General features: G+C 45.3%; 1 protein-coding gene across 5 annotated transcripts in view; it reads right to left on the bottom strand.

Moving 5' to 3' along the window:
- Positions 1-18,562, bottom strand: part of RAB30 (RAB30, member RAS oncogene family) — a 98,474-nt gene that overhangs the window by 9,333 nt on the left and 70,579 nt on the right. For 3 of the 5 annotated variants that reach the window (XM_070457216.1, XM_020882485.2, XM_020882488.2), the window contains 3 exons: positions 15,751-15,851; positions 11,223-11,306; positions 3,161-3,344 (listed from right to left, as the gene is read on the bottom strand). In XM_070457216.1, the coding sequence (XP_070313317.1) occupies positions 3,161-3,344; positions 11,223-11,306; positions 15,751-15,843 (361 nt within the window). In that variant the 5' untranslated portion in view covers positions 15,844-15,851. Of the gene's footprint in view, positions 1-3,160; positions 3,345-11,222; positions 11,307-15,750; positions 15,852-16,073; positions 16,163-18,562 lie in introns of those variants that run through there. The other 2 variants (XM_070457218.1, XM_070457217.1) reach the window with 2 other exon arrangements.

The following is an 18,562-nucleotide window of genomic DNA, read 5'->3' as shown; positions in this document are numbered from 1 at the left end:
ATGGTAGTCTTGCGGGTCAAAGCATTCAGCAGAGCCTAATGAGACACTCCCCTGGAGATGCTACAGAATCCACCGCACAGACACACATGCACTAGCTCTGTCCACTGGAAAGCCTAAAAGTCATCACACCCTCCCCGCCAACTCTGCAGTAAAGATGATTCCTATCACCTTGGCTTAGCTTCTAAATACAACTTCCCATTGAAAAATAATAGTATTTCTTAAAGAAATGGCTAATTCCAAGTCAGGGGTAGGAAATGCCTCAGAAGCACCTGGAACATGTCAGCCCAGAAAGCAAGAAAATCATCAAGGACTCCTGGGTCATGTCAAAAGGACTCAAGAGCCCACTTGAAGAGGCTCCCACTGTCAAAGTTGGAACAATATAGAAGCATCAATAATAATACCTGCAAAGGACTAGAATATCTCAAATATATTTAAATCTATGACAATACTCAAAATATAAACAAACTTCAATAGTTACTTTTGGAAGACTTGGGAACCAACTCATTACTTTGAAAAGTAATGAATGAAAAAGAAGGCTTTCCTGGTGGTCCGGTGGTTAAGAGTCCACTTTGAAATGCAGGGGACACCGGTTCGATCCCTGGTCTGAGAAGATCCCAACGTGCCACAGGGCAACCAGGCCCTTGCACCATAGCTACTGAAGCCCAAGCGCCTAGAGCCTGTGCTCCAAAACAAGAGCAGTCACCGCAATGAGAAGCCCGCACCACAGTGAAGAGCAGTCCCCGATCTCTGCAACTAGAGAAAGCCTGCCCGCAATAATGAAGACCCAGAACGGCCCAAACTAACTAACTAACACAATAAAAAAAACTTAAAAAAAAACTTATGTGACTTGACTAAGCTTGAAAAATGAAAACAAAGAATCAAGCATTTTTCTTCACTGTCCTGAGAACAGCACCTCAGAATACCAACTACACAATATATTTACTAAAACAAAAAACAAAAACCCTGAATCTGAGGAGGCTCTAGACTCACCTGCAAATCTGCCAGAGATTTAAGTGACAGAGGAATGCATCAAATGACACTACCAGGCTGAAAGAGTAAAATTCAGACTTGAAAATGCCACAGCACCAACAAACGCTTTAACAAGCAAATCCCCAGGAAGCAAATATGGAAGGATAACCTCTAGCTAAAAGGAGAATTAGAAGACATATCTTTTATAGAGATGCACACTGACATAATACAAACTGAATTAATACGACATCTTGGATTCGCTTCAAAATAATCTGAAGGGGTTGGAAACAGATAAAACAAGACTGGCAATGAGCGTTAACTGTCAACTCTGAGAGACGTGCATATGGATGTTCGTTATACTGTTTGTTCTATTTTGCTTATGTTTAAAATTTCCCATAATAAAAAGGTTTTTTTAAAAAAGCCAGTGCCTCTTTCATATCGAGCTGACTAATTATGTTCCCTCATGTGTGCATTTAACTTCCTTAGACAGAATCCCAAGTAGTAATGCTTTGACTCAAGTTCTCAGGGCTTTCTGTCCAGAGCAGAGGGCTTTCAAGCTCTTCCCAGCAAAGATTTTGCAGTTTGCAGGAGGGTTTTCAGGTCTGAGCAGGGGGCGCTGGTACTCACAGAGAGGCAAATACTTAACCCAGTAGCCTGAAGGAAAAATCTAGCAATGTGTTACAAGGCAGCACATTACAGCGGATAAACACAGCCTCTGGAGTCGATCTAACATGCTGGGTGACCTTGAACAAAGAACTTTACTTCTCTGAGCCTTGCTTTCCTCATCTGTAAATTTTATGTTCTTAAATATGATTCTTTGCACATGTACACCAGCTATGATGCTTTAATCTATAATGTGTTTGTTTAACTTACTGTTAACCATGATTTTCAACTTAATATTTCTGAGAGTATCTATCAGATTTCCAAAATTTGAGTCTTTCTAGAATATACAATAATGTTACTTCTTAGGAAGAAAAAAATTTTTTTCTGGCCACATCACACGGTGTGCAGGACCTTAGGTTCCCGACAAGACATCAACGAGAGATCAAACCTGTGCCCCCTGTAGTGGAAGCATGGCATCCCAACTGGACCATCACAGAATTCCCAGGAAGGAAACATTTTAACAACCATATATTACTAAGATTTTTCCATGACCAGTAGAGGATTTTTAATAATCTGGTCCATTTCACTGCAGTTCCATTTATGGTGTATTTACCATCACAAAAAAACCATGGGTTATTTTCTGTTTTCCCCTCATACTAAATAGAGGTTCTACCCTCCTATAAGATGAATTAAGCTGCAGAATTTCCCTTAAGGGATTCTTCCTGAAAATTAGAATTTCTCAGATCCGTATAAACATAAGAAGGGGAAAAAAGTTACCCAAAATCCATTTTTCAAGCAAAACACAATTGCTTTAATAATGAATACCTTACCAACTAAGATATATCTTACTTCTAGATCAGCAGTTTCCATGGCCTAGTTTTCTTTTAATGCTTAGTAGTAGTAGTGTTAGTTGCTCAGTCATGCCTGACTTTTTGCGACCCCATGGACTATACCCTTCCAGGCTCCTCTGTCCATGGGATTCTCCAGGCAAGAATACTGGAGTGGGTTGCCATGTCCTTCTCCAGAGGATCTTCCCGACCCAGAAATCAAACCTGGGTCTCTTGCATTGCAGGCAGATTCCTTACCATATGAGCTACAGGGAAGTTCCTTTTTTAATGCTTAGCAGCCCATATAACTTTCATGGCAATCCACCTTCTTCTAGAAACTTGGCTGATAGGAAAATCAATCAGAAGTATTCTCTACTTTTTTAAATCATCACCATGGGATAGACTCTATTTCATTTTCTCTTCAACTGCATTCAGAACTGAATGCTGACTGTGAATTACAGAGCTGTAGACAGTGGTCCCCAACCTTTTTGGCACCAGGGACCAGTTTCGTGGAAGACAATTTTTCCATGGGCGGAGTACGGGGATGGTTTCAGGATGATTCAAGCTCATTACATTTACTGTGCACTTTAGTTCTAATCTAATGCTGCTGCTGATCTCACATGAGGTACTGGTCCGTGGCCCAGAGGTTGGGGACCCCTGTTGAAGACTACTCTTGGAAGGTGCCAAGGCACAAGCCTTATGTGATTATAAATTCTCTGATGCTCACCAATCAATTTCCCTCCTCATTAGTCCTTACTTACCCACTAGCACAGTGATGACCTTGTTGCTAGCATATTGCTCTATCTCCCGCAGCCACTCCGGAAGGCAACGGAAGGATTCCTCACAGGTTATGTCATAGGTAAGGATCAAGGCATTGGCGCTTCGGTAATAACTCTGGGTGATGGACCGAAATCTCTCTTGACCTGCTGTGTCCCAGATCTGAAGCTGTAAAGGCATAAAAGAAGGATCAGGTTGGCGAAGCAAAGAAGAAAGCAAGCCTTGCCTTGTTGCTGTTGTTGTTTAGTCGCTCAATCATGTCCGACCCTTCACGACCATGTGGGCTGCGGCCCGCCAGGCTCCCCTGTCCTTCACTGTCTCCTGGAGTTTGCTCAGACTCACGTCCATTAAATCGCTGATGCTATCTAACCATCTTATCATCTGCCACTCCCGCTCCCTTATCAGGGTCTTTTCCTATGAATCAGCTCTTCGCACCAGGTGGCCAAGGTATTGGAGTTTCAGCTTCTGCATCAGTCTTTCCAATGAACCCCCTTCATGGATCACAGCCTTGTCATAGTGAAGGGGCTTGTGTAATTCAATGGAGCCATGAGTCATGCCGTGCAGGGCCACCCAAGGTGGACGGGTCATAGTAAGGAGTTCTGACAAAACGTGGTTCACTGGAGGAGGAAATGCCAACCCACTCCGGTACGCTTCCAGTGCGTAGAAGTGGAAACACCTTTACCCAAATAAGTTCATGGCTATTTTTTGCTGTAAGAGAAAGGCACCTATAATTTTTAAAAAATTCGTTGGGTGAGTCTGGTTAAAGAGAGGGATTCGCTTTGCTTTTTCTTTGTTAAATTTTTTGAGTTTCCCCTGTATTCTTTTTTTAAAGGCATTCAGATTATTTTCGGACAATTTCATTTAAAAGGTGACATTAGGGTATTTACAATCTACTTAACTTTTATTATAAGCCTGTTTCGCATAAGAACTGCTATTTTTTTTAAAATTTATTTCTTTTTAATTGAAGGATAATTACAATACTGTGTTGGTTTCTGCCATGTAAGAACTGCTATTTTTATCCATAGATTCTTCATTGCTAATATCTTTAATTTTCCCTTTTGTTCATTTTCTAAATCAGAAAGTATATTCCTAGGTCTTGTTAAAGGTTTACACTCTTAGAACATATTTCAAATGCTCTCATTTTTGTTTTGAGCAATTCCCTCAATTCTTTATTTAAAAAAAAAAAACAACTAGACAACCAAACTGTCGAGCATTTACATGCTGAGCTCTGTTGTAAGGACTCTACACATAGTAACTCATTTACTCCTCATGAGAGCTCTATGAGGTAGGTAAATACTATTCCTGTATCATTTCTCATGTGAGGAAACTGAGGCACAGAGAGACTAATTAATTGCCCAGCATCTCACAGCCAGTATGTCCTAGAGCTGATTCAACCATGCAGTATGGTCTGAGTCCTTGCTCTTTTTTTTATTGGCCGTGCCAAGTGGCCTGTGGGATCCTAGTTCCCTGACCACGGACTGAACTCACACTTCTGCACTGGAAGTGTAGAGTCTCAACCCCTGGACTGCCAGGAAGTCCCAGAGTCTCTGCCCTTCATCACAATGCCCTAGAACAAAAGTCGGGAGCCAGGGCAAGGTGTCACTCTGTGATTGCTGGCATTTCAGTCAACAACTGGAAAGGGGAAAAAAATCCATTCACATGACTATATTAAGGTATTATCTTTGTTAATGAAAACAGGAACAATGCCATGGCAGACAAGGAAAATAATTTCCCTCCACCACCTGTAAGCCCTCTGTTCTTTGGCAAGTCACCTAATCTCCTTTGGCTTCCGCAGCTTCTTTATTAAGAGGTTAATAACATGCAAACCTGCTGAAGTCATTTACCATTCTGAAGACCTCATAACTGATGGTTCTAAAAACAAAGAAGGCAAAACACCTCTCACTTCAACCTGAATTTCCCTGCACAGAGCAGACTTCTGAGAGAGAAACTTCCCCAGAGAGACTTCTGAGTGCAGAACAAATCCAAGGCCTTGAGAAATGACACTGACAGTAATCTTCCCTTCTCGCTGCATCGATTTCATGTGTCACAAGGCACATCCACCCCATTAACAGAACACCATTTCCTCAGGGAAGACTTCTGGAACCTTCAGATTAGGCCAGGTTCCCCATCTCCACCCCCAAATTATCTCAACTCTAACCAAGCCTGTAATTTTCTATCAAACACACACACTTTGGGGCGGGGGGCTGCACTGGGGCTTGGTTGCTACTTGCAGGATTTCTCCAGTTGCAGTGAACAGGGACTGCTCTCCAGTTGCATTGCACGAGCTTCTCCGTGCGGTGGTTTCTCTCCCTGTGGCTCGTGAGCCCTAGAGCACAGGCTCAGGAGCTGTGGTGCCCGGGCTTAGCTGTTCCCGCAGCATGTGGGATCTTCCCGGACCAGGGATCGAACCCGTGTCCCCTGCATTGGCAGGCAGATTCTTCACCACTGGACCAGCAGGGAAGTCCCAGCTGACATGCTTGAATCACTTATGTACTTGTAATAACGTGTTCCATAACCATCTTTCTCACTAGCTGGAAAGTTTCATGAGGGGGGAATTTGGGGTCCATTTTCCTCTCAGTTATCCCCTATGGTGTCTGGAAAACAGTAAATGTTCAAAGAGTTATTATTCATGGTCTCCTCTCATCCTTACAGCAAATCCCAGTGAGGCAGGCGAGTTTATGCCTCCCTTTCATTAGTAGGTAAGTCACAAGGCTGGGACTCAGACTCCAGACTCTGACCCCCTAGGAGAGGACTCCGTCCACACACCATGCTGCTCTGCCACCAGAGGCTGATTTAGACGTCCAACTGCATCCAGGAAGGATGAGGCAGTCGGTGTCACCCTCTGCTCAGATCAGCTTCGCTGAGAAGACTGAGAGTGACCGGTGGTCCCTGCCACCAAAGACAGGCACACAGGCTCTCCTTTGATCTGAAGTCACAGCTGCCCTTTGATGATGTACATGAAAGCCTGTGTGTGCTGAAGGCGACCATACAGATGCTACAGCTTTTGCCAGGACAAAAGCTACTTCTCTTCTCTGTCTCAAACCTAGCGACATGGTTCCCCTCTCCAGGCTGCGTCTTAGAACAAAAGACTATTATCTTAATGCCACAGTGAACCTTGAAAAACACTTGTGACTGGATTTAATACTGCTGATCATTAGACATCAGTATGTTCTCATGACAGGCACATCCTGAGAACAGCTCTGAGAATCAAAACCACTGAAATATTTCCCAGAAAAGTGATTAGATATCTTGGCTGAGATGCAGGCTGCTTTCCCAAAGGGGGCTTCCTCTTTTTAGCCTTATGGTTAATTTCTGAGGAGATCCACATTCCACTGCCTTTATTACTCAACTTGGTTTCACTAGTCTCTCTGCAATTTGTTTGCTCTTTTTCAGCATTTACAGATCATAAATAGATGGAGAGCATTGTGCTGAACACAGGGAAAACACAAAGATAAATAAAACATGATCCCTGATATCAAAGTGCTCATAGTAAAGGAGGCTGAATACACAGTTGACTAACTGTGATAAGATAGGCATGCATGCTAAGTCGCTTCAGTCATGTCGGCCTCTTTGCAACCCTATGAACTGTAGCCCACCAGACTCCTTGGTTCATGGAATTCTCCAGGCCAGAATACTAGAGTGGGTTGTCGTGCCCTCCTCCAGGAGACCTTCCTGATCCAGGGACTGAACCCACGTCTCTTACACCTCCTGCACTTGCAGGCAGGTTCTTCACCACTAGCATCACTTGGGAAGCCCATGGTAAGATATGAGATGTTCTATTAAAGAAGGGCCAGCAGGAGAGTGTCTCCTGGTATGGGACTTATGTCCATCGGTGTGTTCTCAATACCCCTGCCAGGGCTTTCTAACCACTCTCACCTCCAGCATGAGGCTGTGCTATTGTCCACTCTCTTCTTTGCACTATCACTCACATCTCTATTGCCTCACTGCTACAAAAATGTACCACAGGGACTTCCCGAGTGGTCCAGAGGTTAAGATTCTGCACTTCCACTGCAGGGAGCACAGGTTCAAACCCTGGTCAGGGAACTGAGATCCCATATGCCACGTGGCACAGCCAAAAAAATAATAGTATTGCAATCCACTGTGTCCCCTTGTAAGACTGAGTTCTCTGAGGGTGAAGTCTGTCTCTTATTTAACCATATACTCCAGGGCCACACATAAAACAGTCCATGGTTCATGGTGGACACATTGAAGTGATGGCTAACTGAATGACTTGAGGATGGTGGAATCACAAAGCAAGGATGGACTCATTCTGCTTAAATGATTAATAGGGAGTTAAAGAAGGCTTCACAGACGAAATGTTTGTGAAAGATGACAGGAAGTTACTAGGGAAGAAAGACGCTTTACCATACCACAGTGCTTGGTACAAAGCCTTCACTCTGACACAGGATGGCTAGATGAAGGAAAGGATGGACAGATGGTTCAAAAAGCAAACACATGTGCATACTCTCAAGACTTTCCTATCTACGCAATGCATACCTGATGAGAGGAAAATCCAGCAAATCTTCTATTTCTATTATAACTAATCTCTTAAGGTTAAAATGTCATAGACTGAGCTTAGAGTTTTGCTTAATACTCATTAATTTATGACAGACTAAAAGAAATTAATGGATTAAGAGAAAATTCTATATAGGTTTTAATTATATTTTCTACCCAAGGTCACCTTCATAATCAGACCGCTTTAAAAGAAGAGCCTCTTCTTTAACTTTGCCTCCACTGATTTGACTCTAAGCCTCAATAGCTACGGGCTTCCCTGGCGGCTCAGACAATAAAGAATCTGCCTGCAATGCAGGAGATCTGGGTTCGATTCCTGGGTGAGGAAGATCCCCTGGAGAAGGGGAATGGCAACTCACTCCAGTATTCTTGCCTGGAGAATTCCATGGACAGAGAGGAGCCTGGTGAGCTACAGTCCATGGGGTAGCTTGCAAAGAGCCGGACACAAATGAGTGATTAATACTTCCACTTTCTTCGCTTAATAGCTATGGGAATCCTCTTAATACCGTTGATCAGCTGCCTGTGATCCTGGGAGCCATCCTAGAAAGAAAGGGACTTGTAGGGAAGGCTGAGAGTGGATGGTGGGCAGTCAGGAGAAAACTCAGCATTCGGGTCTTGCCCTGCCTCTCACCAGGTGGGTGATTCTGTGCAAACCAGCAGTGGATTCTCTTTCCATGGGCTCTCCGGGGAGCTGGGAAAGCCTGCAGACTCCCAGCAAAAAGTCACTAAACTCTGACTAAGAAAAGGTACTTGGTACATGTTAAACAACACTGGTAATAATAAGAAAATAACTGTTTCCTTGGTGAGACGTGGGCTGCTCTCCTGTGTCCGTGTTCATGAGACCCTTGGATCACTGGTTGAAGAAGGTCATTTTCTGTCTTGATTCTACATATATGGCTAGAAAGATTCACAGGCAAAGATTCATTCAAACTGGATTTGGGAGATGAGCCGCAACTCTCACTTCTCACAGATGAACGACCAGAGGCCTGAAGTGACGATAGAAATGGGAACTGTGCTGTGATCCAAAGATGAGTAAGACATAAACCTTCTTCTCGGGGAGCCTGTGGTAGATTCAGATGCTATAAAAAGATGGGTCTTTAGCTGAGTATAATAAGTACTTAAAAATGAGGTTATGGTTCACAGAAAGTGGAATAAATGTAATAACTAAACTTGGGAATTGAGGAAAGAAAAATAAGCCTGTTCCTTATCAATGGGGACCATTTCTTTATTCACTGCTTTCTATTCCCAGAACCTGGCATATGGAAGGTGCAAACCTTTCTGATCAAAGGAATGAACTCATACATATATATGGATATAAATGAGAAAACCAAGTATCTGGAAATAAAATGCCTAGTGAACTTAAGCCAGCTCCCTGGGATGGCAGCCAGCTCCCTCTGCTGGAACAAGAGAGAACTACACATGGCTCTTCCCGCCACTGCCTCTGGAGTGCACACTCCCGGCTCCCTCCTCTCCCCACAGCCTAGCTCCTTCTCTCCACCTCAATGCACTGGTTTTCCGAACTTTACAGTGGACGCTCACATGGAGTCCACACGTTTTCCAGAGGGCTTAGCTCTCCATCACTATTGTATCTGGCGTAGACGTCTGCAGTAACGAACCCTCTGAGGAGTCTGGGCTGAAGAGCCACGGAAAGTTTCTGTCCCCCACTCAGGAGCCTCATCCTAAACACAGCTGTGTGCCTGCGGCACGCTGTCACAGCACCCTGGAGCTTCTCTGTCCTTCCTGAGGCATCCGAAGGCAGGGCTGCAGGCACCCATGGGAGAAGGATGCAAGGGGCACAGACTCGCATTTAGGATGCTGAGGTTGGGGTATGCGGTTGGGGTGCTGAGGTTGGGATGCTGAGGTTGGGGTGCTGAGGCTGGGGTGCTGAGGTGGGGTATGAGGTTGGGGTATGAGGTTGGGATGCTGAGGTTGGGGTATGAGGTTGGGGTGCTAAGGTTGAGGTGCCGAGGATGGGGTATGAAGTTGGGGTGCTGAGGTTGGGATGCTGAGGTTGGGGTATGAGGTTGGGATGCTGAGGCTGGGGTATGAGGTTGGGATGCTGAGGTTGGGGTGCTGAGGTTGAGGTGCCGAGGATGGGGTATGAAGCTGGGGTATGAGGTTGGGGTGCTGAGGTTGGGGTATGAGGTTGGGATGCTGAGGCTGGGGTATGAGGTTGGGATGCTGAGGTTGGGGTATGAGGTTGGGGTATGAGGTTGGGATGCTGAGGTTGGGGTATGAGGTTGGGGTGCTGAGGTTGAGGTGCCGAGGATGGTGTATGAAGTTGGGGTATGAGGTTGGGGTGCTGAGGTTGAGGTGCCGAGGATGGGGTATGAAGTTGGGGTATGAGGTTGGGGTGCTGAGGTTGGGGTATGAGGTTGGGATGCTGAGGCTGGGGTATGCTGAGGTTGGGTATGAGGTTGGCACTCAGCTCTGAAAGGTCTGACTGTGGAATCTCACTCACTCTGACGGGCATAGCGCCAAAGATAGTACCTCTACCCTCCTTCCAAGTAACTTAGTCTTACCGCACATTTCTTTCCACTGTCTCCCTCTTTGCTTGCTCCAAGGTAATGGCTCATTATGCCTGCCTTCACCCCAGGGAGGCGATGGGGCTCACTGGCTCATATAAAACCAATTCATATCCCACCTACCTCCCTTGCTAACTGTGTAATCATGGATAAATAAATCACTGGACCTCTCTAAAAAGTACAAAATGAAGATAATTTAGCACTTACCTCACAGGGTTTACAATAAGGATTGAGTTAAACGTAAAAGAAAGCCGCAGAGGGATCAACATATATTAGGCATTTGAAAAACACTCCCTCCCTTTTCTCGTTACTGAACCCACTGTACCTCTTTCAGGTACCAAACTGCCCAGAGGCCACAAAGCAGGGGTGGGACCCTTCCCGGATCCCTCATTTAGTATTTCTCACTTATCAGGGGTTGTGGTAGGGTGGGAGACAGAATAATTCTAATAAATGATTCATGCGACAGAATGATGAATGTAGAAATCAGCAGGCTCTTTAATGAGACTGCGATTAAGAAAGAAGTAGGGAATTCCCTGGTAGTCCAGTGGTTCGGACTCCGTGCTTTCACTGCCGAGGGCCCAGACTCGATCTGTGGTCGGGGAACTAAGATCCTGCAAAGTGTGCAGTGGAAAGAAAGGAGGGAGGGAGAGGGAGGGAGGCAGAGACAGAGAAAAAGAAAGAAAGAAGTACCTAGGTCTTAAGAGCCCAACTCAAGAGAGTCCCAAAAGAAATTTCTTCCTTGTTTTCACATCTCATCTGACATGACAAGAGCAGGACAAACTGGCCTTAGCTCTTATCTTGCCGTCTTCTGATCTGTAAACATGTTACCCTCAACCCCTTCCTGCCTCTATGAAGAGAACAGAGGAACTCTGTCTGGAAATGAGCTGTCATGGCTGAGTATGTCATTTTCAATGTGGGTTTCCACTAGGTGATTTAATAAATGTTATGAAAACAACTGCTTCTTCTTACATAGCACAATGAAACCCTTATTGGACATTTAGCATCTTACCTTTACTTTTTCACCATTAATCTCCACTGTCTTAATCATAAAATCAACTCCAATTGTGGCTCCTTGTCCTGGGGGGAAAAGACCCTAAAGCAGAAATAATAGAAAATAACAATAAGCAAATCTTTCAATTAAATGAAATACTCCCCCACCCCACTGCCAGCCCCTTCCTTTGGCGGAGTTAAGAGACTGAAGAGAGAACTCTGGTTAGCGCCATGGGAACCTATTTAATTTATCTTTGTGTGTATGATTTGAGGGACGAGAAAGGAGGATGAATGGGGGAGAAAGACATGTTGAAAGAAGAAGGAAGGGGAAAGAGGGACCAAGAAAGGAGGAAGCAGACAGAGGGGGAGGAAGAGAACTGGGAAAGGACGGGGGAATTAACTTCAAAGAATGAAACAAAAATCAGACACAAGGATAAGACTCAGGAACATGGAGCCGTAGGGATGAAACTGGCATGGTTAGGGTGAGGGCAAAATGGGTAGGTGCTCTAAAAGATAAGATCCAGGAAGACTACAACTGGCTGTTAGCCTAGGGCATGAACAGCCATGGGTGTGAGCCACCAAGATGAAGAAACAAATAAGAAATCAACACTAGAAACATGAAGGAGACAGTGATGCTCTGAATTTCCCTCTCCCCTGAGAGGGATAACTATTTCCTCCATATAGATACAACTACATGAGATCAGGGTCAACGACCCTGGGACAGTGACTGAAAAAGATAAATTCATCCAGGGGGACAGAATAGTAGAAATAGCACCAGACCAAGAGGCAGCAAGCAGCCTAAGGAGCTCAGGGTGACCTCAAGCAAAGCAGTCCCTCTCTGGGCTAATGTAAGTACTTTAAAACAAAGCTTTACATCAGATTGGAAGCTGAACTAAAAAGGTATGATTTTAGTAAAACTACATGTATACTGTAATTTACTGTTACATAATATTTCCCATAAGCTTAGAGAGGAAGTTGGAGGGAAGGAATTCTATCAAGAAAAAACCCTCCACCTAGTTTCTCTTCCCTCTTCACATTCACACTCCAGAAATTTTCAGAAATTAAAATAAAATGGACTTTATTAGCTCTGGGAGCTAAGATTGGGGGCATCATTAATTAAGTCTATTCCCTAATAAGAGAGGTCTTTAATTAAAGTCTGAACTTGAAAGACTGAGCATCAAACCGACAGCAAATGTTTCACTGCACGTCTGCAAACCATGTAAATATAAACACTCATAACTTCACTTACAAATATTGAATCAATTTTCTTCTATTTTGGTTTGGCTCAAACACAAGGCTGCCAAGCTTCAAGTTTATAGCTCCAGCTGTTTTGCAGTGGAACAAATGCCAAAAAATAAAACAAACCCTTCCCAATGTCTCCCTCATCATTTCATTCCCCAATTCCTCATGCCTCAAAAACAGCTGAATCCATTTTTAACTGTCAACTAAATAACAAAACCAAACATATTCCTGTCTATGAAATATGAACTCTAGGAGGGGTGGAGTTTAGGAGCCAAGAGGGGTGTAAAGTAAACAGAAAAGAAAAACTAAGGGGTGGTGGGCTTATTGGTTGGGCTTCCTTCACAGCTCAGTTGGTAAAGAATCCGCCTGCAATGAAGAAGACCCTGGTTTGATTCCTGGATTGGGAAAGATCCGCTGAAGAAGGGATAGGCTACCCACTCCAATATTCTTGGGCTTCCCTTGTGGCTCAGCTGGTAAAGAATCTGCCTGTAATGTGGGAGACCTGGGTTCGATCCCTGGGTTGGGAAGATCCCCTGAAGAAGGGAAAGGCTACCCACTCCAGTATTCTGGCCTGAAGAATTCCATGGACTGTATAGTCCATAGGGTCACAAAGAGTCTGATAAATATAACTGTTTAAAAACGGAAACATTTCTGGACTTCCCTGGTTGTACAGTAGTTTAGACTCCAAGCTTCCACTGCAGGGGCACAGGTTTGATCCCTGGTAAGGAAATGAAGATCCCACATGCCTAGTGGTATGACCAAAAAAGGGGTGGGGAGGTATTTTTACCCCTAATGATGAGAATTAGGCTTTTAAATAAGAAAGGCCAGAATCCTATGGTCTCCGAGGAGAGAACATGCAGAAGGTAAAAATGATCAAGCTGTGAGCTAGAAGATCTAGCTTCTCATCCCAGCCTTGCCACTAACATGATACGAGATTGCTAATAAGTCATTTCATTCCTCTAGACCTCAGGGTTTTTTTAACCTATAAAATGAGAAGAGTGGGCTGAAAAATTTCTAAGGGAACTTTCAGTAACAAGACAAGGTCAAGGGAATTTTCAATAAAGAGGCTGCAAACTTCTCTACATCTCTGCAGTCTCATCCACTTGCTAAAAGCAGAAAAGATTACTAATGTTAGGTGGAAGTAAAACCAGCTGGAGTTTCAAATATTATGCCATGGTGGCTGACTGAACCCAGAAGCCAGTAAGCTTGTCATTTTTTATTTTACCAGACCATGGTTTAGGAGGTTTTCCCAGTGGCTTGGTGGTAAAGAATCTGCCTGCAACACAGGAGAAGCAGGAAATGCGGGTTCGATCCCTGGGTGGGGAAGATCCTCTGGAAAAGGGAAGGGCAACCCACTCCAGTATTCTTGGTGGAGAATCCCAGAAACAGAGGAGCCTGGTGGGCTACAGTCCATAGGGCTGCAAAGAGTCGGACACAACTGAAGCAGCTTAGCACCACACGCATACCTGGCTTACTAACAAGTTCTCTTCTGTGTTCATTATCCTGGGAAAAACCTCGACATTTCCAAAGATTACTCTGTGCCCTCCAGCTGTTTGTGTTATCCAATCTGCCTCTCTGGTTTTCCATAGAACCACAGGCTCTCAGAGCTGGAAGGGGTCTTGGGGATCAAAGGAAAGCAGGGAGGCTGGGCAGGGCTCCCAGGCGAGCCGGGCAGACTTGGGATGAAGGTCCAGGTCTTCTCAAGCCAGTGTACCCTCCCCAGCATCAAACTGCCCTCTGCCTTAGACAGAAGAGCTATCTATTCTCAACTTCCCCACTAGCACTTGATGACAATGCAAGATGCGTCGTGCATGATAAATCCTGAAAAGGATGCCAGTCATCATTTTCCAGGAAAACACAAAAGAAGGTCAATCTCAGAATGATTTCCCACCCATTTCTGGGTAAAATCAGGTATATAATCTCTGGCAATAATTCTCAAAAGGGCAGCGCCCCAAAGGGCACTGGTACTGAGAACAAAAGACTCAACCCAGAGGGAACATCTAATTTGGTTCAAATGCTCCTTCATTGTTCTCATTTCATGCTCATGGAGTAGGTTAGAAAAATCAGCATATTTGGTTCTAAACCAAAATGATTCAGTCTGTTTTCTGGGAGGAACTGACAGGGCATCAGCGGGGAGCTTGAGTGGTTTAATTTGAATTTGAGTTTTTAAAAAGTTAACATGTGAGTTTAACTTGATGTCCAGACTCGTTTCCACTTAATTATTATTGGTTTTCATTTGTATTATTATTAACGAGTAACCTGGGTGTTTTCTTTTTAATCCAATAAGGTATTTTTGATGGGTTTCCCAGGTAGCTCAGTGGTAAAAGAATCCGCCTGCCAGGCAGGAAACATGGGTTCGACTCCTGGATTGTGAAGACTCCCTGGAGAAGTAAATGGCAACCAACTCCAATATTCTTGCCTGGAAAATCCCACGGACAGAGCCTGGAGGTCTACGGTCCATGGGGTCGCAAAGAGTTGGACATGACTTAGTGATTAAACAACAACAAAGGTATTTTTGATACTGAAGACTGACAGCAAAACCACTCACCCCTTTCACCAGAGGAAGCCAGGGGAGGCTTAGGAGGGCTGGTGGTAACTCACCGAGCCATGCTCCCTGGGGAGGGTTTAAACTCTCTAGCCTATACAAACTATTACATATAAAACAAATAAGCTGTGTGGATCTTTTACACAACACAGGGAATACAGCCAATATTTTATAACTCTAAATGGAGTATAACCTTTGAAAAAGGGTGAATCACTATACTGTACACCTGTAACATATAATATTGCTCACCAACTATACTCCAATTTTAAAAAATCAAAACAAAAGGAAAGAAAAGAGCAAAGGGTATTTCACAGAGGAAGGAGTGGTCGTGTTCACCACTGCTGAGATTTTATATAAGATGGAAAATTTTAAATGTCAAGAGCAAACCTTCTAGTTTAGGCTATAGAGCTGGTCCACTTGGAAAGGGCCTGTTAAGGACTAGCAGCCAAGAGGCCGGGGTGGGTACCGCTCACCCATCCTACTAGGCTCCCCTAACCCTGCAGGCCCTGGTGCCTCAGCAGCAAAGAATCCGCCTGCCAAGCAGGAGACTCGAGTTCGATCCCTGGGTCGGGAAGATCCCCTGGAGAAGGGCATGGCAACCCGCTCCAGTTTTCTTGCCTGGAGAGTCCCATGGACAGAGGAGCCTGGTGGGCTGCAGTCCCCAGGGTTTCAAGAGTCAGACACGACTCGGGGGCTAACCCACCACCTGCGGCTCCGCAGGCCACACAGAGAAAGCCGACCCAGACCCCAGAGTTCTTACCTGAGTGAACCGTCGGACTAGGCACGTCTTCCCCACACCAGCATTGCCGATTAAAACAATTTTAAACAGGAAATCATAATCTTCCATACTCATTTACACAGCTGCAAGGCAAACACAGGGAGTGAGATGGGCCTGGTCAGACTTGCCCACAGAGCTCAAGCCGCGCCAGCCCGTCTCCCGGGGAAGCACGGGGCTGACTCATCGGAGAAGCAGCGCTCCCTCCCGTGACCCTGCCCCCGAGAGAGGAACTCAGGTGTGTGGTCACAGACGGCCTTTATCCCTTCCTGGGCCCCTCAGTCACAGGCGCCCTTTCACCCTGTAACCTTTACTCTGCCAAGCAGTCGGGTCGCAGGTCGCTCCTGTGGTCAGCTGTTTTCTTTCAGCTGCAAAAAAGGAGATTATGAACCTCTGCGCAGACAAGCTGGGGGTGCAAGGAAGCGGAGCAAAGCGGAGCCCATGCAAAGCTGAAAGGTGGTTTATGTAGATGTTTCGAGTGCCTCTGGGAGGAAGGGCTAGAGACTGGGAGTCTGAATGAAGGGAGGAAGCTTTCAGTCTCTCGCAAGTCCTGGGGGACCTGGGGTCCTACTCTGGGGAGATGCTGCCATCTTCCCCTCAACCACCATCCTGCTGCTATTCACCTCCTGCCAGCCGTGTGGATGCTACAGCACCTCTCAAAGTGCCGACCTTCCATTCCCCTGGGCTACGTACCAGTATTTCCTCTGCCTGGGAAGCCCTCCTGCTCACTCACTCTCTGTGTGTGTGTGTTCATATTACAAATGTTTATTGAGTATTTGCCACTGTAGGGAATCAAGTTTATCTAAAAAACAATCCCTGCCTTAACCTTTCTATGTTGTTTGGAAGTTAGTCCTTTATGGACTGATGGAAGCGTCTCTTTCTCTCTGAGTTTTCTGCTCATCTTCCCCAAATAAACACATTCACCGTTCCTCTGTCCTAAAACTTCATACCATTCTTTGTTCTAATGTCTGCCTCATCTTTGAGGGAACGGATGATGTCTTTCAGCTCTATTTTGCTAGCCCATGGGACAGAGTTACACTTAGTCATATCTACTCTGTAGAATTAAATAACTAACTAATGAGCCTACGGCTGAAGTAAAGTCCTTAGTTTCTCAACTGTGCTAAAAAGACTACCCACTTTGTCTCCTTCAGAGAACTGTTGTGAAAACTTAAAGGAAAAAAAGAAGACCATGTAAAACAGCCTTGGTACCCATAAAACCCCATCCTGGCAAAAACAATTCAGTACCTACTATAGCACTGTGCTAGTCTCTTAGACTTCCCTGGTGGCTCAGAGGTAGGGAATCTGCCTGCCAAGCAGGAGACTCGAGTCTGATCCCTGGGTCAGGAAGATCCCCTGGAGAAGGGAATGGCAGCCCACTCCAGTCTTCCTGCCTGGAAAATCCCATGGACAGAGGAGCCTGGCGGGCTACAGTCAGTGGGGTTGCAAAAGAGTCAGACAAGGCTGAGCGACTAAACACTAAAAACAGTCATCCTATAGGAAATACAGAGGTGAAATAGTCTCTGCCCTGGAGATCAACATGAGAAAAGCTATAAAACAATAACAAAGTTAGTCACCATTCAAGAAACCAGGAGCAGAGCTTATTTCACAAGGTGAAGGCCGAACAAACCTGGCGGACCGACTCTGGAGGGAACGGTATAGGAGAGTTCGAGTCCATGAGCGCAGGGGGCCAGGGGGCCTGGGGGCGCGGGGGGCAGCCCTGGGTGATGCCCACCTGCCGCGGAGCGCTGAGCGCTGAGGGCTGCAGGGATGGAGGGGGAGGCCACTGCGAAGCGACTGCAAAGGGGCTAGGGGAGTTCCACGTGCACAAGGGTGATTTCCATGTGGATTCCAGCGATCCTCGGAAAGACGACCGACAGCCAAGCCAACATGCGGGTCTCTGTTCCCTGCGACAGCGGAGGAAAAGCATCTCTCTGGCAAGAATCTGGGTCCACAAATGGTCACTCAACTCACCATATGTCAGGCACCATACTTGGCACTTTATGTCTGTTTCCGTTTCTTTTTACAAGTCTATGAGGCGGGTGTTTTATGTGACCTGGTTTACAGGTGAGCAAAGTGAGGGTAGTCCAAACATAAAGACAACAGCCAGACTTCAAGTCCAGAAGACATACATGCCACCAAAAGGAGCCTCCCCTGTCTCCTCCCCTCACCAAGTTTTACTGGGCTTATTTATTGATATCTGTCTCACGTTCCAAGTGCATCCCTTAGCACACGCGTGCACGTGCATACACGACTGTGAGCAGCATGAAAGCAGGGAAGCGTCTGTCTGGTTGAGCCCTGATCCTAGCCCCTCCGTATCATCATCATTGCTGTCACTATTGTCTCCACCACTACCACCATCATCTCCATCACCTCATTCTATACTATTAACTCATTTAATCCTCACAACCTGATAGGAATCAGGTAGACACTATTAACATCCTAACTTGACAGATGGGGATGCTGACGCACAGGTTAAGAAGTCATTAAAGTCCCACTTAAAGAGCTGATGGAGCTGAAAGTCAAACCCAGATAGCCTGGGTCGGTCCAGCACCTACATTGCCTGAAGCACCACCCTAGCGTGTCTTTCACAAAGCCCGGCTCATACTAGCAACTTCAGAAAAACCTGACAAATTGAATGACGAGGGCAAGACTCAATAAATGTGATTTTCCTTTTCTTTTCCCCTCGGGGTTCAAATCCAAAATTCTTTCTACCACATTGGAGCAGTTTAGATAAGAATCAAGATCAGACTCCAGTTAAAAACACAAGGGTTAAAACTCAATAAAGCTGTTAAAAGCG

The sequence above is a fragment of the Odocoileus virginianus genome, chromosome 28, assembly GCF_023699985.2.
Source record: "Odocoileus virginianus isolate 20LAN1187 ecotype Illinois chromosome 28, Ovbor_1.2, whole genome shotgun sequence".
Classification (NCBI taxonomy): Eukaryota; Metazoa; Chordata; class Mammalia; order Artiodactyla; family Cervidae; genus Odocoileus; species Odocoileus virginianus.
The sequence above is the reverse complement of the archived record's forward strand: the minus strand, read 5'-3'. Positions and strand labels throughout refer to the sequence as shown.